General features: G+C 40.0%; 1 protein-coding gene across 1 annotated transcript in view; it reads right to left on the bottom strand.

Annotated features, from left to right (window-relative positions):
- Positions 1 to 22951, bottom strand: part of MROH2B (maestro heat like repeat family member 2B) — a 59341-nt gene extending 36390 nt beyond the window's left edge. The window contains exons 1-16 of the mRNA XM_045566599.1: positions 22433 to 22951; positions 21379 to 21440; positions 18573 to 18683; positions 16752 to 16911; positions 15947 to 16045; positions 13234 to 13388; positions 10303 to 10443; positions 9850 to 9942; positions 9689 to 9758; positions 8236 to 8349; positions 6837 to 6910; positions 4842 to 4964; positions 3095 to 3208; positions 1163 to 1319; positions 984 to 1024; positions 209 to 350 (exon numbers count right to left, since the gene is read on the bottom strand). Coding sequence (XP_045422555.1) covers positions 209 to 350; positions 984 to 1024; positions 1163 to 1319; positions 3095 to 3208; positions 4842 to 4964; positions 6837 to 6910; positions 8236 to 8349; positions 9689 to 9758; positions 9850 to 9942; positions 10303 to 10443; positions 13234 to 13388; positions 15947 to 16045; positions 16752 to 16911; positions 18573 to 18683; positions 21379 to 21440; positions 22433 to 22460 — 1684 coding nt within the window. The 5' untranslated portion in view covers positions 22461 to 22951. The remainder of the gene's footprint in view (positions 1 to 208; positions 351 to 983; positions 1025 to 1162; positions 1320 to 3094; positions 3209 to 4841; positions 4965 to 6836; positions 6911 to 8235; positions 8350 to 9688; positions 9759 to 9849; positions 9943 to 10302; positions 10444 to 13233; positions 13389 to 15946; positions 16046 to 16751; positions 16912 to 18572; positions 18684 to 21378; positions 21441 to 22432) is intronic.
- Positions 22952 to 23946: the final 995 nt, after the last annotated feature.

A 23946-nucleotide genomic window follows, 5' to 3' on the forward strand; every position in this document is an offset into this window, starting at 1 on the left:
TCTGAGAATGTTACCCACTAGGTCTTGTCATAGTACGAGTATTGGTGGAGAAATAGAACATGAGGAGCAAAGAAAAAAACATAGCTGTCTACCTTGCACATCAAATTCATTGTTTTTATGGCCTAAAATGAGCAATAATGGCTTTACACAGAGAAATGGTGTATGCTCTTGCTTCATTGGGTAAGGACCTGATCCCACTGCCTTGTACCTTCCAGAGGTTGCAGCAGCTCAGGTAAGAGTGTTTTCCACAGGTCTACCAATTTTGGGTGAATCATCTCAGGCAATATCTTCAAAAGTCCTATTGCACCAGCCCCGCGTAATTTCCCTAAACTTGCAAGCATAGATATTACCTAGAGAAAGGAAGAGAAAATTTTCATCTATTTCAGGGGTATTTAAAAGGCCCACCTATCTTTTCTTTTTTACTTTTGTTCTGGATTCCCTTGATTCCAACAATGGATAATCTTTAACAAATCATCACAGTTGGTTCTTTCTTATTCTAAAGTAAAGCTAATACTTAGCCTTTCCGTCCATTTTTTTTTGTGTGTGTGTGAAGATAAAGGTAAAAAAATACATGTAAACCACAAATCAAAATTAAATGGGAAGAACCAACACTTAGACATATCTATTAATTAAATAAGGGCATGTGGAAATAGTGCTTGAGAAAATGATTTTACATATGTAGCCAAAGGGAGAGAAGTGAAATCCAAATAGTTGTGGAATTTGTTTGCTGGTACATATGGATGAGATTCAGTCTGTACTTATTTTAAAATCATAAAGTTTAACAAGCATTTCAGAATGAGAAGATAATCTTGCCAATAATAAATATTCATGAGTGTCATTAGTAAAGCAGAACATTTATTATGAACCTTTAATGTTTCTGTTGCTTTGGAGTATCTGTGTAATTTTTATTAGCATTTATTTGGAACTAAATTATCTTTATCAGCTTAAATTTATCCTACATTGGTTCTTTGTCACTCACTCACCAGAAGTCTGGCCAGTAGCTGCTGTGGTGAAGGAAGTTTCACTAGAAAGAGAAAGCAATTTTCATCATCACTGTAGGGGTTAGAGATGGGGGTTGGGTGTAAGATCAAAGCACAGTAGCCTTTCTGGAAATGAGTCTCTCATAATAGAAAAGTTTTGCTTTGTTTATGAATGTACAAACCAGCTCCTGTAGAGATTGTAAGTGCTGTTGATTCCTTGGCACTCTGCCTCTTCCTCTCCTCTGCCATAACCAGAGTTCTGATGATGCTAAACAGGTGGTCCAGAGTTCCCGTATATTCTGCAGGTACCACAAAAGTCAGGATTCTTGGCCATAGCACCTGTGGAAGACATAGGGCAAGATGCAAGGATTGCTTATTCTTTTTCATGATTTCTCCCTGGTCCTCACTGTGTGTTTCCCTCTGATTTAGAAGCTTTTCTCTTCTTTGTTATTATTTTGCTCTTCAGGCCAAGTCAAGATGAAATTGTTAAATAAAATAAATCCCTGCACACATTCCTTTTCAGGTGCTAGTTTTAGTGAGTGTTGGTCAGGGTTTCTCCATGGGGTTGTTCCTGGCATCTGGGGCAGGATATTTCTTCTTTGTGAGAGACTGTTCTAGGCACTGCAGGAAGTCTAACATCCCTGGGCACCACTCACCAAGTGCCAGTATTTCTCTTGCCAATGTGATAACCAAAAATGCTCCATATATTTCCCCAAACTCCAGGGTTAGAGTGGGACTTCCCCAAGTGAGAACAATTGGGAGAGGATATTGAATAGATTGCTGTTATTTTCTGTGCTTTGGACTCTCATTTTCCTGCTCTGGAAGTCTGTAGTTAGTATGTTTTGTGTCCTTTAGAAAACTCCTTTGTCCTGATGGAAGCCTTGGTGTCAACTTGTACTCTTCCTTCTTCCTTCTCATCTATATTTAATCACCAAGCTCAGTTCTGTTTTTACTGTGAGATCTTCCATGCACTTCCATGTTTTGTTCTTACAGTAATGACATTGCTGTAGTTCCTATAAGTTGTGTCTGATCTGATATATAGCCTCTTTGCTCTTAGTCTATGCATTTGTCAATCCACTGGTTTCCTACCATTATCATTTTAAATTTTTAGCTTTTTATTAAAGTTTTCATTGGCTTATCAACCACAAGGGAGGAGTTTCGCATTCTAGGCCCTTTAGAATGTAGCCCTAGACTATTTTTTCATCATTTACTTCTGTCTCAGGTCTAAACTTTAGTTCTAACTAAAGTTCTAAACTAAAGTTCTATCTCTAAACTTTAATATGTTTCCAAAATATTGGAACTTATTTGATAGCAGACTCATGGGCCCCATGTCCAGGTGTGCTGATTCTATAGGTCTCATATGTGGCCTGGAAACCTGCATTTAAGTAAATAAGCCAGACAAGTCCAGAACCATAGACTATCCTACATGAAGCCTCTGATCTACTTAAATGGGGTGGTCTGTTGATTGTCTTCTGGCTATGCCATGTATGTCTAGCTACTAAATCCTTTCTCAGGCTATTTTCCTTAAGGAAAATACAGATTCCAAGGCTTTTCCCCTTGAGTTTCAGATTAATTAGGTCTCCCTTGAGGCCTGAGAATGGCTGCTTTTACCACCTTCCCAGATGAATAAAGAAAGTATGGCATTGACTGCGCTAGAGCCACCACTCATGACTTAATATTTCTAGATGTGTTAGGGGAAGAGGAGAAATAATATACTAAGGTGCTTGTAAACTGTCATGTACTATTCAGATACATGATAATTCGGGAGAATGAGAACGGACGCGCTTGGGACTCTGACTCGGGGGGATGGGTGGGACATGGAAAATGTATATAACCTAAACTTATGTACCCCCATGATGAGCTGAAATAAAAAAAATATATATATAAAAAAAAAAAAAAAGATACGGAAAAAAAAAATTATCTTAATTAACTAATAAGATATCTATTTTTGAGGAACCACCATACGCTGAACACTAAGCAACACAATACACTTCTAGTCAGAGCATCAAAAAGCTGATGATACGTGGAGTATAAAGTGTGTCTTTACTTCTAAATGGGCAGAGCTTTAGGCATGTGATCAAAGTAACTGTAAGTGGTAACAAAGGATCCCTTACCTGAGGCATTCCAATGACTAATGGGTCCAGGGTTTTTAAGACCTCAAGACTTGTTTCTCGGACAGATTCCTCTCTCTTTTCATCCTCATGGGAATTAGTTTTCATTAGTTTCTCCTTTAAGAAAGATAAAACAGGTGACTTGTTAATAATCCTTAATGTTGGTCTCCTCTGACTTTGCTTGGATGTGTTCTCAGACCCTGGAGTGGAGGACATAGTTGTTGTATAAGTCCAAATTCAGGCTCGTGTATCTGATGTGCAGCTAAAGCCAAACACTGCGACTCTGGTGCTTGGAGACAGTGAAAGATTTGTTCAATTTGGCCAAAGTGAGAAGATGGGAGAGCAAAATCTCTCAGATCTGTCCTCCCTACAGAAATGAAGCAGGGAGCTTATGTGGCTGGGGAATAAGAGGAGGATGGGGGGTGGCAGTGGGATTCTGTGTTGTTTTTAGTCTCAGATAACACCTTAAGTAACCAGATTTTCGGTGTCAGCAACTAGTTGTCACTTTTTCAGGGACATTCATTCTTTCCATAAAACAAACTTACAGATTCTCCTGATGACCCTGGAGTTCTCTTCTCCTGCTTGTTAAGAAACAGTGTATCAGCAATTAATAATTGCTGTGAGAACAAGGGGTGCTGAGCAGGAAACAAGTGGGTTAACATGTGTAACCAACCAGGGCCTAGTCTAATTGTACATTATTTCAGTCATTAAAAAACGCCAGGGTACCAAAACCTCAAGGGACCCAGCTACATAGTTGCTCAACTTCAGGGACTCATGGGATGGGGATCTCTAACATCTAATCCCTGTTTGAAAGTGCCACCTTGGAGGAATTGGTTGGAAAACACATCCCTGGCTAAATTAGAAAAGTGAAAATTGTGAGGCTTCTCTTGAACTCCAGATATTCCATCTCTCCCTTTGCCATTTTCTCTGGGGAAAAAATTTTCAAAACACTGCTTCTTTGTGGACTGTAATTTCAGTTGTGACTAACTTGCTAAGATCACTGAGACCTTAAGCACATGTTTTTCAGCCTATTTAGCCAAAGGAAACTGACCCCAATCGCTACGGTCTGAATGTTTGTGTCCCACCGAAATTCATATGTTGAAATTCTGACCTCCAAGGTGATGGTATTGGGAAGTGTGGTCTTTGAGAGGTGATTAAGTCATGAGGATGAAGCCCTCACAAACGGGATTCGTGCCTTTATGAAAGAAACCCCAGAGAGCTAGCTAGACCCTTCCACCATGTGAGGACACAGTGAGAAGGCACCATCTATCAGGAATTGGGCCCTCACCAGACACTGAATCTCGGACTTCTCAGCCTCCAGTACAGTGAGAAATAAATGTTGGTTGTTTGTAAACCACCAGTTTATGGTATTTTTTAAATAGCAGCCTAAATAGACTAAGACAACAGTCCAACAATATTGGTATCTCTTTTGTTTTCTCCAAAGCAATCCACTCTTTCTGCCTCTCTCCAGACCACACTCAAGCCAAGTCTTTGGAGGTCACTTGGCCTCCTCCTCAGGGGAAATGGTGATTTAACCTAAGGTGTTTATTATAAGTTATTATAGAAAGGATATTAGTGAAACAAAACCGAGAAAACTAGAGGCTGAAAAAACTTATCAATACATTTGATAAGACTAAAATACTAATTCAAAGCAGTTATTTAATTGAACCCCAGTGATTTTTTTGAAAACTCCAGTTGAGTTAACTGTACTTGTTTCAGTGCAACACTCAAAACTGTGGCCTCCTCATACCAGATTCCTGTTTGACGTCGCAAACTGGGAGAAGACATAATCAATCAAAGGCCATCCTTCTCGAGCTTCAACGTAGCACTTTTCACACATGGTTTGGATGAGGAGAAGGGTGAAATTCCTTACCTAGAGTAAGAACAATGCAGTGGCAGCATTTTACTATGTTTGGCAGGTTTACCTTCTCCTATTTTATAACCTTAAGGATCATTTAGTGGGAACTTTTTCAAAAAGGAGCATACATTGGATAATGCTACTTACTGAGTATCCCTTATCTAAAATGCTTGGGATCAGAAGTATTTGGATTTTAGATTGTTTCAGATTTTGGAATATCTGCATTATACTTACTGGTTAAGCATCCCTAATCCAAAAATCCTCAATCCATAATGCTCCAGTTAGCCTTTTCTTTGAGCATGACCTTTGAGCATCATGTCAGTGTTCAAAAAGTTTTGGATTTTGGAGCATTTAAGATTTCGGATTTTTGGATTAGGGATGCTCAACCTACATAAATAGATGGAGCAGAAAGTGACCTATAGGTTATGAAAGAGTCAATGGAAATGCTCTCTTTAGCCAAAATCTGTCTCCCCAGCTCCCCAAAACATGTACTCTATTACTATATATTATGAAATGTTGGTAACTTTGGGCTAAAATGATGCCTCACCTTAAAAACAGTCAACAAAAGATAGCACATTGAACCACAGGTCTGCAATCGCTTACTCACAATTTCAAAATCCAAACAACTCTGAAAACTGGAATTTTATTTCTTAAATTTGATGTTAATTCATTTGGTGGCGAAACTCAAACTGAACTGTTTTAAAGCTATTTGTTGTCTTATTCCATGTAGTATGGATATACATACATTTTCTTGCAGAAATATTAATATTAATGGATTTTAATGGTGAGTTACTGTCACAGTGATGTTTTTCTAAAATCTGAAAAATTATGAATTCTGAAATGTATCTGGCCCCAGGAATTGGAGTGAGGTTTTATGAACTTATAATATTTTTAATAATTTGGTTTTAACTTCTTTATTATAATAGACTACTTCCCCGGAGGACAGGAAGCTAAGAACCAATCTCTTAATGAATGGGTCTTTTAATAAACGGTGGAAAGAAAAGAATAATTTTGAAAAAGAAGGCAGGGCTATATTGTGGCCAAAGCACTTATCATGAATGAACTGAAGAGTCTACCTAAATAGGGGAAAAGAGGAAAACCTTCTCTCCATTTTTTGCCTGGGGAGCTGGCCTTCCTTAAAGTATCTGTGCTCTTTTATTCTACTTTAAACTCTTATCATAATTCTTCTATTGGCTTGGTCAGTTATGGGGTTATGTGTGTGTGTGTGTGTGTGTGTGTGTGTGTGTGTATAATCACTCCATTGTTAGTTATTACAAAGCTTTTGTTATTTTAAACATAGTCACTGGCAACCTAAGTCTCTTAGAGGAGTTTTATCCTCCTCACTGGCTTCTGTATAGGGGTTTATTCCAAACAAAATGTGTTTTTTTATACAAAAAATACAATAATTTCTAATTTTTCTTAATTTTTTCCAGCTTAAGTTCTATGTCTTCTAATTCTTTAATCAGATAATCTGGAAATATCGAGCAATTACTATGCATAGGACTTGCTCTAGGTACTGCCTGGTTGAAAAATAGGATATCTATACTAAGAACAAGGTTTGGGGGTTATTATTAATATTTTTTGGAGGAAGATACATTATCTTTATAATTAACGCATGATTTTTAAACTTTCTGAAGTGTGTTGGCATAATGATGCTCTGGGCAAAAATACTTTTTCCGCTGAGAAGCTCTTGAACTATATGTACTGTAGGTCTCTACATTGATGAAATTTACCTTTTTGGAAAAGATAGAGTTCTTTTAAACATGGAATTGATCACAGACCTCTATATAAAGCAATCTCATAAGTAGATCCTTAAAGCATCAAAATCATGGCATTTATTCCTAAAACTACCATTATCGAAATAAAAATCCCTATTCATTCTCTTACTTTTATACTGAGGTCACCCATGACGAGTTTGACTGTTCTTTCAATTGAAATGATGTGATCCCTCAACCTGGGCTCTAAAAAACAGAGAGAGAAATTGAGAGGCCTGACTCAGCAGGAGTGCATTATATTCTGGGATTGATGAAAACCCATTAGAATTGTGATACATAATTGCAGAGTCTCTTGCCTTTAACAGCTTATGTTATTCAATTTCTAGATGTAGAGTGTGAGTGCTTTCTTTGTTTCCTAGTACATTTGTTTATTGTTGTTTAAAATGTTAGGTTCCAAAGCGCAGCAGTTCCCAGTCTTTTTGACACTGGGGACTGGTTTCACAGAAGACAATTTTTCCACAGACTCAGGGTAGGGGATGGTTTTGGGATGATTCAAGCAGGTTACATTTATTGTGCAGTCAAACCTCTCTATTAATGATAATCTGTATTTGCAGCCGCTCCCCAGCACTAGTGTCACTGTCTTAGCTCCACCTCTCATCATCAGCCATTAGATTCTCATAAGGAGCAACCTAGATCCCTCGCATGCGCAGTTTATGGTAGGGATCGTTCTGCCAGGAGACTGTAACACAGCTGCTGATCTGACAGGAGGCAGAGCTCAGGCGGTGATGTGAGGGATGGGGAGTGGCTGCAATCCACATGAGGCTTGGCTGGCTCTCCTGCCACTGACCTCTTGCTGTGTGGCCCGGTTCCATGGCCCAGGGGTTGGGGCTGCAGCTACAGTGGATTCAATACATCATGCCTGATGGATCAGCCCTAAATTTTGTGAGACTGCTTCATATTTATCTTCTGACTCTTCTGTAGATCACAGTGCTAACCGAATTTCAAAAAACTATATCATGCTATGCAAAAGAATTCTTATATTTTATTGAATCTAAGATATCACCAATTTCATGATGCACAACTATTTTATATTGCACCAAAAAATAGTGGCAGTTATAATTAAAGGTGCTATCAATTGTAAGATGCATTACATGTTATGAAAATATGTGTTTCCTGGAATTAATGAAATATGGCAATTCATTAAATTCTGCTCTTTTCTAAATCTACCAATCTCTAGAGAATTGTACACTCCTCCCACCTACCACACCCTCTGCTTATTGGGCCACTTAACCAACTGACTAAGACTTCTAAACTCTAAATTTGATTCTCAAAAATTCTACTTATTCTTTTCAACTGGGTGCATCCATAATCATCATGACAGAAGAAAGGGTAACTGAAAATGCCTGTTGAAAAGGACTGTAGATTGTAGGAGACTCAGAAGACAGGATTTCCACTTCTGCGTGATGTTACTTAAGCATCCAAAAGACATAGGATAAGGTTAGAGAATGCATAGGTTTCAGTTTGCTTCTTGGCACAAAATAAAACACTCTGGCTTCATCCTCATTGCTTACCCTCAGCATTGATAATCGATCTTAACAAAGTCAGGATCCCTGTTCGAGTGGCTTCATTCTGACTTCTTATTTGTTCATCAAAAAATTCCAGCAGGTCTGCAGGGTTGGAATGGGCTGCAGGTTTAAGAAATACTGGAGTTGTAAGGACTTATTTTCATCTTAAGTAAAATATTTGTGATTGGGAAGAGGGGAATTTTGTCATGAAGATTGTCAAAGTCACTCTTCAGTTGGTAATTTGGCTTCATTATGTCTGTGCTTCTGCAGTATCACAGAATTAATTAAGCAGTTGGGTCACTAAGAGAGCTTTCTTTACCTAGGCCACTTCTGTTCATACCTGTGAATGTGGTCTTACTTGGAAATTAGGGTCTTTGCAGATGTAATCAAGTTAAGATAAAGTCATGAGAGTGGGCTCCAGTTCGATATGACTGGTGTCCTTATAAGAAAAGGAGAACAGACACAGATAGACGCACGGTGAGAACCCCATGTGAAGAGGTAGGCAGAGATCAGAGTGATGCTTCACCAGCTGTGAAGCTAGAGAGCTGCAGGGATTGAAGCAGGGAAGGATGAGGAAACACCTGGGTGGAGGAGAGTAGTTTGTTTTGGAAATTGTCAGTGAATTAGGCTGGGGCTGGGGGAGAAGAGGAAAATATAGAGACAGAAGTACCAGTCAGGAGAGAAATAGAGAGGTATGCACACATAAGGCATACATAACGGAATGGTATCCAGTGAGCTAGGAGAAGTGACATATTTGAGGGAGAACAGAGGAGTGGGAGGTGTTGAGTTGTTGCTGGTCTTATCCTCAGAGACTTTGCTGCAACATAGTTTTGTATCCTGGCCCTGGGACCTTGGTGCTTCCCATAGAACCTGTGTCAGGCATTGTAACCAGACATTGGAGGGGCTTGTGATCTAAAGGCAAAAAGAAAAGGGAGAGAGTGAAAGGAAGGAGAGAGAGAGAGAGAGAGAGAGAGAGAGAGAGAGAGAGAGAGAGAGAGACTGATAGCTAAAGAGGCTTAGAAACTGAGAGATGACAAGGGAGAAAAAGGGTCATTTCAGATTTGACACAGTTTCAAATGATCTCAAATACCAAGAAGAAAGCAGTTTCCTATCCACTGGGTCACCAACTTACCTCAGTTTTCCTAGGACATTTTGGTTTGAGAACTGAAAATTGTATCTCTCTGGAACCCCCTCTCCACCCCAACCCCAGCTCTAGGCACCCTGGCATGATTGTCACTCTTCTTATCCTGTTCCTGCTGGGAACTTGTGCAGAGAGGGGCAGGCACAGGAAACTGTGAGCTGAAGAAGCATGGTGTGTGTGTGTGTGTGTGTGTGTGTGTGTGTGTGTGTGTGAGTGTGTGTGTGAAAGTAACTAATGTGGCGGTTTGCACATCCTGTACCATTTTCATCATCATGTGGAGACATTTTTACTAAAAACCTTCTGGATGTTGGGTCCTACCTAGAATGAGGAAACAGCGCGAGGCTTCAATTTCATTTTCTTTTACTGGAGGCTCTGGAGCTCTGCAGATCTGAATGGGGAGGAAAAATCAGGTAGTGGATGTCAAAAACAGAAAGCCAGTTAAAAGTTAACTATCGGATTTGACAGCATGGTCTTCTTACCTGCTGGAGTAGATTGCTAAAGATGGATCTCCTCAAGCTCCGTGAAAGGCCAACATCATAAAGGACTGTTGCTGTCAGTATTTGTTTAAGACTCTAAAATGGAAGCTCTCACAGGTTAGCTGGGGGCGGCCAACGAAGCGGCAGCACGGGACAAGGAAGGCAAATTATTGTGTTTTGTGAGAAGAACAAACGCTTCACCTTCCTGTAGTTACAAGTTTTCTTTAATGATTCTGGCCCCTCTACCTTGTTCAGTGCCTCAGCAGCTTGACATGAAGATCCTTAGTCCCTTTCTGGAGTCCCCAGCATCCGGTTATGACAATCTCTTTTCCACCTCATACTCCCCAAGAGGTATTTAAGTTCAGCTGCCCAAAAGGGAGTTTAAGTTCCTCAGGCCCTTTTGAGACTTAATACCATCAATTCTCTGATTTAGTTCCGTTAGGGAGTGGCTCTTACCTGAGTGACGTGGAAATCAATCTCTTTGTCTTGATACTGGCTCAGGAGCCAGGGCACCTGGCTCAGGGCGTATTCACAGAAGTCTTCCCGATGCAGCAGCAGGCTCACGGTGGGGCCGTGGGCCTTAATGATATGCAGCATCTGTGAAGACAGCAAACTAATACCATTTCTAATACTCTTTTCATACATTTTCAGAGCACCAGGAGCTTTAGGTACCACCACCCCTCCACAAAAAAAATTTCCTCACTGCTTTCAGCCAAAAAATGGTTCCTTAGAATCTTTAAAAAATGTTCAGATTAAGACCATTGCATGAGACAAACTTGTATTTGTATCTACATCTGTATTTATATTGACATTCCTTTCAATACTTGCCCTTCTCTGCTAGTTTTTAACCTCTAATAGTCACTTTCTTTCAGTGTATTAATGAATTTAAAATTTGCCTCATATTAAAAAATATTCATCGATTCCACCATATCTTGACCACCACTATTACTCTATTATCCCCCTCACACCCCAATTCGGTTTCTCTTTCCTTTTCTTTAGAGCCAAGATTTTTGAAGAAGTGGTTTACATTTCCTATCTCCACTTCTGACCTCCCATTCTCCCCCTCAGTCTGCTATAATTTGGCTTCGATTTGATGTAGAAAATGAGCAACTTCCAAAGTATAAAATATAAATGTAATAGGTATTGATTGTAAAAATATAGAAATCATGAAAACTGTGATGCAGAAGAAAGCATAGTACTCACATTACCCATAGATAACCACTGTTGGGTATACTTTAATATTTTTTATTCATTTGACTTTTTCTTTCATATTTTTTATGGATTTTAATTTCTTAAAAATTGATACCATTCGTTAATATATAGTTCTACATTCTGCCTTTTCCATTTAATATTATATGATAATTTTTTGTGTGTCAGCTGAATTTTACTGCATAACAAACCACCTCAAAACTTAGTGGCTAATGACAATAACCATTTATTTCACTCATGTGTCATCTGGGTGGTTCTTCTACCACACATTTCCATGCAATAGACATTTGTCAGGATTTTTCTCTTGAGCAGTGTAACAATAGACTATGGAGATTTTCCTTTGCTTCTTGAAAATTTCTGCTTTCTTTGTTTCTAAGATCTCATTCTGCTTGGCTCTTCTACTCCTTTAAAAGGACCATGAGTTCTCCCTTTGCTCCCTTGCATCTCTGGATGCCCCCAAGAACTTTATTTTTGGTACTTTCTCACTTTATGTACTTTCTTTGAGCAGCTCTATCTAAAACCATTTATTCAGTTGCCACTTACATAAAGATGATATCCAAATCTATATCTCCAAACCTACTGCTATTTCCACTTGAATATACCATAGGCACTCAAGTGTCTACATAAAATCCATTTTGTACAGCCCCAAATTTGATATTCCTCCTATTTTCTCAACTCAATGACCTCAAGATTACTGAAGTCAGAAATCCAGGAATCACCCAGGTGCCTCTATTTTCCTCATCATAAGCATCCAACTGATTGCCAAGTCCTGTTAATTCTATTCTCCAGCATCTGACTCCTCTGATCAGTACCACTGACACTACATCAATTGATCTCCTTACCATTTATGACCTGGAATATTTTTATAGTCTCCTAACTGACAGTCTTGTCTTAATCCACCCTTATACCCCATCTATCTTTAACGTTGATATTAGAGTAATATTTCTAATATAATACTCAAATCCTTTCTTAAAACCTTTCAAGCATTTCTCATTTCTTAAAAAAAAGTCCAAACTCCTATGTAGCATTGAATGCTTTTCATTATGTGACCAAGACCATTTCTAGTTTCATTTGTTTTCACCTTGTATCTTCTTTCCTCCCTCTCCTTCCTCTTCTCCCACTGCACTCACTCCAGTGTGCTGGCTATCGCATCTCCAAGCTATGCTTCAGTAGGTTTTCTTCCCTCTTTAAGGGCTGCATCTTCCCCGTGGTGAGCAGCTTCCTGGGTTGCAAGGCTCCCTGCCAATGTTGCAGCTCACCAGGGGAGTGAAGTGCTTCCCTCTCTGCACTCCGTTATCACTTGTGTAACTTCTTGCCCACTTGCCTGGCCCTTCCTGTGGGAAGCAAGGATAATAGCCACCAAATGGATGCATTGATCTTTGTTTTCAGGGAGCCTTGAAGAAAAGACTTCTACAGGATATTTTAAAGGTTCCGTGTTTGCTAATGATTTAACTACCCTAGGATGGTAAAAAAATAAATGCTTTAATAGTTTAAAGTATAGAAAAGAGATTGAACTAGAGAAGGTGCTAAATGTTAAACCTTTTATAATACAGCAATGAAGAGACCTAAATAGGATATAATTTAGCCTACTTTACAAAAATTATAGCAATTAAGCAAGATAAGGTGAATGCACTTTTAAAGCCAGACATATGTGAATGTACTTAGCAATCTAGTCTCTGTAAGGCATTGCAGTATTTTGGAGCAGCCAAGTAAATACATTTAGATGTTATTTTCTTTAATCATGATATTTGTAGGCAAAAGAAATTTTTGTGGACTGCTGTTTTGCCTAATTAGTGATTCAGCTCAAATATGGGTTATGATATATAAGATGTGAAATAACTAATATTCTGTATTTTTTACTCATTTTATTTTATTTATTGTTCTCTCCAAACATTAGAATGTCAGTTTCAATTAGAGTGTGGGAATTTTGGTCTGTTTAATCCCTATTATATCCCCCAGAATTTGGGACAGATGTCATGACTATTCAAAAAATATTATTTGAAAAAATGGATAGTGATTTAAAATACATGGAAAAGAGTGAAAGCCTGGATAAACCTCATAAAACACAACCAATAGCATCCAAAAGAACTGAGCTTAATTATCATGTCACAAAGAGAAGAAGAATTTCAACGAGCATGGAGGGACATCCAGCTTGAGGCACCCTGAGGCCCCACTCACGTGCTTGGGCGAGGCCAGGGGTGCCCATTTCTCCATTATGTACCGGAACAGCATGAAGATCTTGTCAGAGAGTCGGTTGGCATCCAGTCTGGGATACGGGAAATCTCTCCAGTGATTCACATACTTGTAAATGGCCTTGCTGAACTTTTCAAGGGCTACGTTAAAAAACACAACCACAGACTGAGAAAAATATAAAGATGGGAAGGACCATAAAATAATTTGAGAAAATAGTACTGATGCTAGCAAATGTGTAATAGTTTCTATACTATCTTACAACTATGCCAAATAAACATTTAAAAAGTGTTCAGTCACGTTAGTAAAATGCAAATTAAAATTGTAATGAGAAACTACTACATATTATCCAGAATGGCTAAAATTTAAGACAGGCAATGCCAAGTGTTGATAAGACCAAGGTGCAGCTGGTATTCTTAAATATTGCTGGTGGGATTGTGAATTGATGCAAATACACTGGAAAACTCTTTGGCTGAATATACATTCCATATGACCCAGTAATTGCACTCTTAGGTATATAGGCATTACATATGTGTACATATAGGCACCAAAAGACTGGAACAAGAATGTTCGCATTTGCTTTTTGTTTTGATAATAGTGACAAGCAGAAAATCTTCTAAATATCTGCTAATAAGTAGAATGGGAAAATAAATTATAGTATAGACATATAATAGCATATAGAAATAAAAATGGGATATAGCTCCACAGTACAGCATGTATGAATCTCACAAACAGGCAAAACTCATGTGTTAGAAGTCAGGATTATGGTTACCCCCAGGAGGAAACATGAGGGGGGCCTCTGGACACCAATAATCTTCCAATTCTTAACCCAAGTGGTGGCCACAAGTTCCCTTTGTAATAACTCATCAACTTGTACACTTCTGATTTGTGTGATTTTCTGTGCCTGTGTTTAACCTCAATAAAATTTAAACAAATCTTGAGCCTGCAAAGGTACCATTTGGGCCACTAATCCACATATTTGTATCAAATGCATCAAATAATAATATTTTTCCTTCAGCCTTCATGCTACCCATTTCATTAGATGACAGAGAAAATTCATAGTTCATTCCTCACGAACACCTCCCATACACAGAATACTCTGGAAAAGCCCATTTGTATGTTAGCTTTAGAGTTGGCCATTTATTGACTCATCACATTCCCTACAAACTCGTGATTTCCTTGAGAATCTCCCACTGCATCATGATCTTTTTCTTGGTGTGTGTGTGTGATTCTGTGTGTGTCTCCCACTGGCTCGTAAGCAACATGAGAGAAGGGATGGTGTCTTGCTGGTGTAGGTGTTTATAGTATCTGAAGCAGCCAGCACAACATCTGCTTATTTGCTGATTGAATGAATGACTTAGATACGCTAGGATGGACCGATGGATGGATGCCTAGCAAATTTTATACCTTTTCTTTAGTGGCAGTCAGGCAAAAAGTTGCCTTAGGAAAAAAAGACACTTAGATAACTTTACAATAGGAAATAGGGATAGTAAGGAATACTGGAAAGTGGTTTAATCTGGGATAGCTGCTCAGATCTTTGAGTCAGCCTATTGCAGTTGACAGTCTTGGCTCTTATGACTGTGTGATCTCAGGCAAGTTGCTGAACCTTTCTAATCCTCAAAGTTCTCATCTGTCGAATGGTGGAAAAATGTTACCTATCTAATGGGGTTGCTGTGAGGGTTAAAGGAAATAATAATCTTAAAATACCCAGGGCAATGTTCAGGCACATAGTAAATTCTTGATATATTTTATATAAAATATTAGCTTTGTTGATGACAGAACAAGAGGAAAGGGGCACAATGGAATTGAAGAGGCTTGGTTGGTAGGTAGAAAAGACATTCCTGACAGTATGGGCTTTTAAATATTGCAGATTCATAGTGTTAGAGTGTGGTATAAGTGGCAAGGATCTCAGCAATCACTTCTGATGTTTTAGAGTGAAACTGGGACTGAGAGGAGGGCAGGGTCACCTGGTGGCTCAGTGGCTGAACAGAGATGAGAGTCCAGGTCTCCTGTCTCACCCCAGCAACCTCCCTCCGCACTGCAGATGCTTCTTCCCAGGAATTCCAGGGCACGTTCCTCTCTGTAGATTTTTGATTACTGTCATTGTCTTTCAGTTTTGGTTAGAGGGGATTTGTGACCCTAGTTTGCTTGCCTATTTTTCTTGATTTTATGACTGTTGTATTTTGGTTGCTTTGTTTACTTATCATTTTTATGATGTTACTTTATAATCAGATGCCAGAATTTAACCCACTGCTAAGAGCTGGTAAGTGCTCATAGTCATTGCAGAGAAAGTGTGAGCCCATGCAAGAGGAGGTCAGTAGGAAGGGAGGTTGTATGGGGCAGTGAAAAGAGCATAGACTGGGTGGTCCTATAGACCTAGGTTTGAACACCATGTCTATATCTCATTGAGTCTATCATCATTTGGGGAAAATTATGCAATTTTCATGTCCTTCAGTTTCTCATCTGTAAAATGGGCTAATAATACCGACCTTGCAGAATTGCTGGGAGGATGGCATGAGATAATTCCCAGCTGAGGGCCTTCCATGTGGCAGGCACTCAGTAAATGGTAGCTATTACCATTAGGGCAGGACAGGACAGGACAGGACTGGAGTTAAGGGGAAACGAAGACTTTTGCTCAATTTATAAGGCTAGTAGTCTGCAGTCTGTTCTTAAGCAAAGAGGAAATCACAGGGGTACCCACCGATGCAGAAAGTTCCCCTCATGTTTTCGTCCTCAGCCAGCCTGAGCATGGTTTGCATGGTGAGCAGGGTCATCATCATGAAGGGGATGCTCTGGGACACTGCGGTGGGGGCAGATAGGAGAGAGGTGGTATTTATCTCTGCACACTCAGGGTTCTGTGGCTCCTCTCACACCGACAGGAAAGCTTTCAGGGCTGCATGGAGGAGGCGGATGATGTGCAGTAGGAAGGTGTTCCTACTATTCCCCCCCTTCCCCCACCCTACCTTAATGCCAGGCTATAGTTAAACCAAGGAGTGCTTGGTTGAAAATAAGGTCCTGGCTATATTACCACCTGTAGCTGTTGTTTAGTGGCAATTGCTTATTTGGATAATTATTTTATTAATGCCAATCTCTCCCACCAGACCTTGCCTATATCCCTAAGGCACATGTAACAGGTATACCACCTGCTCACCAAATATCTTAAATAAAGCAGTGTAGGAACAAATGGCAGGAAACACTTATTTCATCTAAGCGTTCAGTGGTTTGCAGGATACATCTTATAGAAAATGCGCTTCTGCAAATGTAAAGCCAGTTGTAGGAAGGTGAGGATGAGAGCAGGTCCAGCCAAATTCAGAGCTGTCTGGACTGATGGCTGGTCAGCACGCTCATCTATGCTCATAAACAGCTGCCCACATCCCTCTGTCAATATTTTTTAGTACAGCAGAAGGTAGAGATACTCTCTCTTCTACCATTTGCTCCAATTTAGGTTTTAGACAATTAGGGGTGCTCCTTTCCCAGGGAAAATGTGGAGAGTGTTTCCGTCATACCATAGCTGGTAGCCAATTCAGCCAGGGAAAGCACAGCAAATTCATTTGGTAGCTCTAGGATCCTGAAGTTACTTTGTACTTCATACATCACAGAGTTGAAATCATGTGCAGCAAGAGACACCAAAACCTCACCAGCTAGCATTCTGATTTCTCTGGGAATCTGAGGAGGGAAAGAAAAATAATAATTACAGTGAGAGGAAGAGCAAAGTGAGTCTACAGAGAACGAGTCTACATAATATTTATAAGTTCCTCTAGCTTTGGGATAGAGGGAGAACAATATGTTGCAAAACTGTAGGTGTCAGTAGTTGGGAATGCAGAGGCAATTTGAATGCACTTAAAAAACTGGTTTTGATAGGGTTCTTGTAAACTTGGGGGTCAATAGATATTTTCTTGCTAATTGATCAGGGTTGATGCTAATGAACAAACGGTTTATGTTTGATGTTTAAGTGATGCAAATACTGTGGTTGAAAGACTAAAAGCAATGGTGAAAGGAAATGGGCTGGGAGTTGAAAGCTTTGGTTTTGGTGTTATCCTGGTAATTATAATATCTTAGATGTTGGAGAAGGGACTTCTGCTTTTGGTGATGGTAAGCTAAGTAAATTTTATCAACCCTCCTGCTGAGGAAAATAAAAAGACCTGGACAAGATATTAAAAAAACATACTCATAAGACATTAGGGAGCTCACAGTATAGAGTGGAATGAGTTACTGAGTTGAAATCTGGAAAAGTCTGGGAGTCCAGAGAGATAAGGCCTGCATTTGAGGCTGCTTTGAAGCATTCTGGGGCAATAGTCAGAGGTTGGGGCCAATCAATGGTGAGACCCTCGTCCTTCCACTGCCCATATTTTGGGCTAAGACCCCAAAGGGCTATATTGAGATGAAATGTTAATTCGGTCCTCATATGAACTGCAGTGCAACTTTGAGTCACAGAAGTGGCCCAGAAATCTCAAGCTGTGAAAGTGATCATAGATTGCTAGTGCCCTTGGCAGGAGCAAGTAAAAATTCTTTCTGGAAGAAAATAACATCATCCTAATATTCAACTTATTCCTACAAATAATTTTTGTCTGGGCACAGTGGCTCATGCCTATAATCCCAGCACTTTGGGAGGCAGAGGTGGGAGGATAGCTTGAGGTCAGGAGTTTGAGACCAGCTTGAGCAAGAGTGAGACCTCATCTCTACAAAAAATAGAAAAATTAGCCAGGCATGGTGGATGGAGCCCACCTGTAGTCCTAGTTACTCAGGAGGCTGAGGCAGGAAAATCACTTGAGCCTAGGAGTTTGAGTTTACGGTGTGCTGTGATGAACCCACTGCACTCCAGCCAGGGTGACAGAGTGAGATCTTGTCTCTCTCTCTCCCTCCCCACCCACCGCCTCTCTCTATACATATAAATATAAATTTTTATTTTGCTGCAATGTCTATCAGACAATCCAAGATAAGTAGGCACATAATGAAATAAGAAGTGATATGGGAGCCTAGAAGGCTGGATTCTAGTTACTTGTTCTGTCAATAGATAGCTGTGTTACTTTGAAAACAATCTCTCTAAGCATCACTTCTTCATCTAAAAGCAGGTTGGATAATATTAGCTCTAAAGTCATTCTTAGCTTTGCCTCAGTTTCCTCATCTGAGAAAGGTAAATAACAGGCACAGTAACTGTATCCGAGTTACCAGGAAGAACAAATAAAAGTGATTTATGGCCCTGGCAGCAATGTAGAAAAAGCTCATGGATGTCCATTTGGGTGCATTTGGGTCACTTAAAGATCTGTTGGGTCACTTAAAGACCTGTTGCTGGCCTTGATGCTGAGTTACTACCAAGAACAACTTACATTGTCGTCTCTCATGTCCTTAGAAGCATAATAAATCAACCGTTGGACAATTGTATCATCTAAGATGTCAGTATTTTGAATAATAGAAGTGAGATGACTGTAAATGTCTTCCTGTGAACACACAAGGGTATACACAGAAACTTGAGTTGCAAAATAAATGAAGTCCAAATGAAGTACAGCATTAAAGAAAGCAATGTAACTTTACTATATGGTGGATTTTATATGTCTTTTTTTTTTTTTTTTTGAGACAGAGTCTCACTTTGTTGCCCAGGCTAGAGTGAGTGCCATGGCGTCAGCCTAGCTCACAGCAACCTCAAACTCCTGGGCTTAAGCGATCCTACTGCCTCAGCCTCCCGAGTAGCTGGGACTACAGGCATGCGCCACCATGCCCAGCTAATTTTTTCCATATATATTTTTAGTTGTCCAGATAATTTATTTCTATTTTTAGTAGAGACGGGGTCTCACTCAGGCTGGTCTTGAACTCCTGACCTTGAGCGATCCACCCGCCTCAGCCTCCCAGAGGGCTAGGATTACAGGCGTGAGCCACCACGCCCAGCCTATATGTCTTAATTGAGACTTCCTGAACATAATGTGCATCTTTAGGAGTCAAAGACTTGTAAGTAGATCAAAGTTAATTCTGAAAACTATTTTAACTTTACTACCTTCCTACAGCAAGATCTACTTGAAGGCAGGGCAGGCTGCCCAACATATCAAAGTCTATTGAAAATCACTTGTAGGGCACGCAGGGGAATGGAAGTGTCTGTTACCCTAATTGCTGCTCTTAGTACCGAGGAGTAAGAATCTTACTAGGGAACACACTTGATTTCCAAAGAGGCTGCTGAGCTATGAAACTGGATCCTAATGGAGATTTAGAGGCCATCGTTTTATTCATGCCTTTGTGGAGAGATGGTTGTGGCCAACATTTTGGATAGAGCTGCAGCCTCCAGGAATCACGTGGCTTGCCCAGATGCCATGTGTGATGGCTCTTCTAAATCTCTTAGGTGGCTACATGTCTTCTGGAAGATGAGAGACTGGTGTTCTGAAATGTCTAACAGCCTTAACATGTACCTCCAGGTGCTGCATCCGTGTTTAAGGTGTGAAATAACTTTTTTTACCCTACTCCTTGGGGCTGGTCCTTGGGAAATTTGAGAATGAGATATAGTTGGTCTTTGCTTTCTTCCCCGGTAAGTACTTTCACAGCCTGCCTGACACCCTGTGAGTCTCTCTTGCTCTGTGAGCTTTCTCTCCTTTCTGCAGGCCTTATTCCGTTGGCAAGGCTAACATTTATGGAGAGCCCTTCCTCTATTCCTGAAACTGTGCGAGGCTCTTTATCCGGGACATTTCATTAATGGTTACAAGAAGCCTCTGTTAGGTACCAGTAATATACTCATTTTATAGATAAGGAAATTAAGTGACAGAGAGCTTAATGTGTCCAGTATTGTGTGGTAATGCTACACTTTGAACCCAACAGTCTGACTTTTAACTGGCACCTTAACCTCTTGGTTTTGCTAGCTATTACTGTTCTCTGACTTGATCCACCATAAAAATAATTTGGAAATGCTTGTCAAAAATACATATTCTCTGGTCTCTTCCCTGGAAATTCATCTTCAGTACTTCCAGGATCCAGAGACCATTCCCCAACCGATTCCCAATGTTTGAGAAATAGTGCTCTACGGGAAAGTTAATTCCTACTAGGAAGTTGATGAGATGTTTTACAACCATGCCTAAATGTTAGGATTGTCTCAGAGAGCTTTAGATGCCCAGGTTTTTCACAGACTGATCCAATCAGGATCCCTGGTAGTGGGGCCTGGCTGTTGGTATTTTCCTAAAACTCTCTAAGGGATTCTAATATGCAGTCAGGGGTGAAGGCCACTGAATTAAGAGATAAAGGGGGAACCTGTGGCCTCAAGGACATATGTGGCCCTCCAGATCCCCAGGTGTGGCCCCTCTACCAAATCCAATCTTCACAGAACAAATCCCTTTATTAAAAGGGATTCTATAAAATTTGGATTCAGTCAAAAGGCCACACTCAAGGATCCAGAAGGCCACATGTGGCCCCAAGACTGCAGGTTCCCCACCCTGGTAGGTACTGCCCTTCACAGGGAGGCAACATTGAATAATGATTAGGAGACTTTTTTTGGAGCCAGATGGGCTTGTGTTTGGATATAGTCCCACTGTTCTCAGTTGGGTAAGTCATGTGACTTCTCTGTGCCTTATCTTTTCTCAATTGTCAAATGGAAATAACTACACCTGCCTCATAAAGTTGTTTTGAGGAATGAATATTATACAATGTACTATTGTGTGGAAAACATCTAGTACTCTACTTCCTAGGTAGGTGTTCAATGAAGGATGGTTATTATTATTTTATAAAATGTTGTTGAAGTCTGAAAAGCCTTTATTTCTCAGAGAAATACATTTCTAGTCATAAAATAGCATTACAGATGAGTAGGGGAGATCCTTTGGGGTTTTTGTAGGAGCCCTCAAATTATAAAGGAGGAGGCTGTCATCCATGTGGTTTTAAGTCTGACATCCCTCTCTTTCCACATCTGTCTATATAACATTAAGAAAAAGAACATTCTTTTGCTATCTTCTAGACATAGATACTGTGATCCTTGAAATGCTAAATATCATTGTTTAAATATAAATAATGACTCCCATTACAACTGCATTTTCTGAAAAATCTAACGCCATGTAAGAAGCCAAAGAAAAATAAGAAAGTTGAGGCAGAGAAGGATGTATGTGAAATGTTGCAACATCTGGACTTAAAAAGGTGAATGGGAAAGAGATTTTTCCTAATTTTTCCTACCTTGCTAACAATATCTTCCTTGTTCAGCATGCCAAGAGTGAGGTTAATATCTCCAAACACCTCTAAAATGTACAGAAAAAGAAGAATTAAAATATGTGCTGAAATGCTCTCCTGTTAATTACTTTGCAGTAGTCATAGAAAGTCCATTCATTCATTTATTCCCCCGTCCCACTCCCATCTCTCTCTCTCTCTCTCCCTTGACTGCTAGCTCTTTGATGGCAAGAACTGTGCCTTATATTTCATATCCCTGACAGACTTGAAAATAGCTGCTCAGTAATTTTTTCAAAACCTAAATTAAATGTGGATGGGAAAATAAATGATGCTCGATTCCTATTTATCCCTCCAGTCAAGCTGGCGCTGCCCTATATATCCTCTCTAGCAAGGCTCAGTTCTAAGGTTCAATGAGCTGAATCCCTTATGCCTGACCTGAGCATTAGAAGGCAGTGGTGCAATATAGCTGTTTATTTTCCACTCCTCCTCCCTCAGTACCTGGCCTGTCTTCTTTTCCAACACACTTTTCACTTCCATCTACCCTCCTCTGCCTGCTGGGTCCTTCTTCTGGTCCCATGCTCATGAGACATTTCTATTTTCTGATACTGATCTAAATGTTTTTGACTCTCACTTTCCAGGCATATGTGTTTTTGAATAAAGCATTCTAGAAAATTAAAAAATTTCATTCAAAGGAATTGAGCAATTTCAGGCCACAAGCCAAGTTGGTAGGAGAGATGCCTTTGAAGGTGAAGATTTCCCATGAGCCTCCACGTCAAGCACCACACCTCTTTGGTGTAGTCTTTTTGGCAAAGCAGGCAGGCAGCTGTACATGGAAAATGGGGGGATATATTTCCAAAGGACTCTTTTAGTAATTGAAATTAAACAACAAACTGGCTTTTGGAATAAAGGGAGTACAGAGAGAAATGATCTTTCATAAAACCTTTGAGGTGTGCAGACTTCCCACAGTGACACACCATTGCCCAGCCCCTGCATGTGCACACAATTCCACAAACACAAAACACACAGCAGAAGCCCGGACTCTGTAGGACCCGATGGTGCTTACCTGTGGATTCCTCCATGCCATGAGCCATGTCTTGGCTGTTTCAGGCTCTCTAAAAGATAGCACCTAAGTATCAGAAATAGTAAGGCTGAAAAATCAAAGAAGCAGGTTGGCAAGTTTCTCGTATAAGGTTCACATATGGTTCTCTAAATGAAAATCCCTCCTCCACTTGATTGGTACAGTGATCTGGAGCTTCCAGCAATGGGTTTGCTGTTAAGGATGATGCTGTATTCTACCACTACGACATATTCTTGCTTTTGACCTCCTGCTGACCAAAAAAATGGCTGCATCTCACCAAATGTTGTCCTTTTGGTGGAGACCAGAATATTTGAGAAGGAAGAAATTAGAGACTGGGATTCAAACCATTGTTGTAGACCAAAGAAGTTCCTCTCCTTAAACTTGGGTCCATTGATCACAAATTTGGTAATGGTTTTCAGTGGTCACTTTACTGGCCTGGTGTTGGTAAAGCCTCTATGGTGATCCTGTTGATTGTTCTACTTAGTGAAAATCAGTCACACAAACGGGGCATGCTCAGTGGGCCGGAATGCCCATGGGGCAGTTGAATGGAATGTCCAACTGACAGCAGCAAAGCCAAGCCATCTCTACCTCCCTCTCTACTATTTCCTCAGGGATGTGCTTAGGATCTTGGCCTCACTCCAGGCTCAGCATTTTTGTCTTACTCCATTCTCTCTTTTTGTTTTCATATCAATTTATATCCAGACCTCTTGACCATAATGCTGTCAACTTTTCTAGCATGAACCTAAATCTTGTCTCATTGGCCCCTAACCCTAAATCTACATGATCACGATCTCTGATCCATGTCCAGACTGTATGTTAATATGATGGATGATAAAGCAAGAGCAGGAAGTGAGTACTAGAAGTCTATATGGCTGAACGTAAAAGGGGCCAAGAAGAAGTGCTCATGAAAGTTTTCAGCTGCTGCTGCTTCTCTGGCTATCTTCTCTTCATTAGCAAAGCTTATTTCAGATTCAAAGGTCAAATGCTTCCAACTAAACCTTTGAATTAATCATCCTTCTCATAGGCAGATATTTTGTACTATGTCAACTACAGAGGTTCTCAGCAGGCTGGTGGCTAAGAACATTTTCAGCTTCCTGAGTCAGCATCACTTTTTCTCAGAGTGTTGTCCCCAAGTGCCTTGTAATAGGATTCACCTCGTGTCCTTATTTAAAATGTCAATTCCCAGGCCTCACCTCAGACCTGATAGATTAGAATGAGGGGGCAGGAACCTATATTTTTCATGTGTAACCCTGGTGATTCTTAAGTTTTCTAAAGTCTGAGAAGCACTGGCTAAGATCCTTGACCAATTACCCATTAGCAGACAAGTGAAAATTTAGCAGTTAACTGAAGGGTGTTCATTGTGTTGGGCAAGAACAGAAGCTGCTCTTCCTTAGCACCATGAATCAATCAGTCATTGCAGAACAGACTGAGATTGGCAGGTCAGAGTGGTATTAGGGTGATTATAGGCAGCCTGAAACTCTTAACATCTTATAGGAAAA

This window comes from Lemur catta, chromosome 12 (genome assembly GCF_020740605.2).
Source record: "Lemur catta isolate mLemCat1 chromosome 12, mLemCat1.pri, whole genome shotgun sequence".
NCBI lineage: Eukaryota > Metazoa > Chordata > Mammalia > Primates > Lemuridae > Lemur > Lemur catta.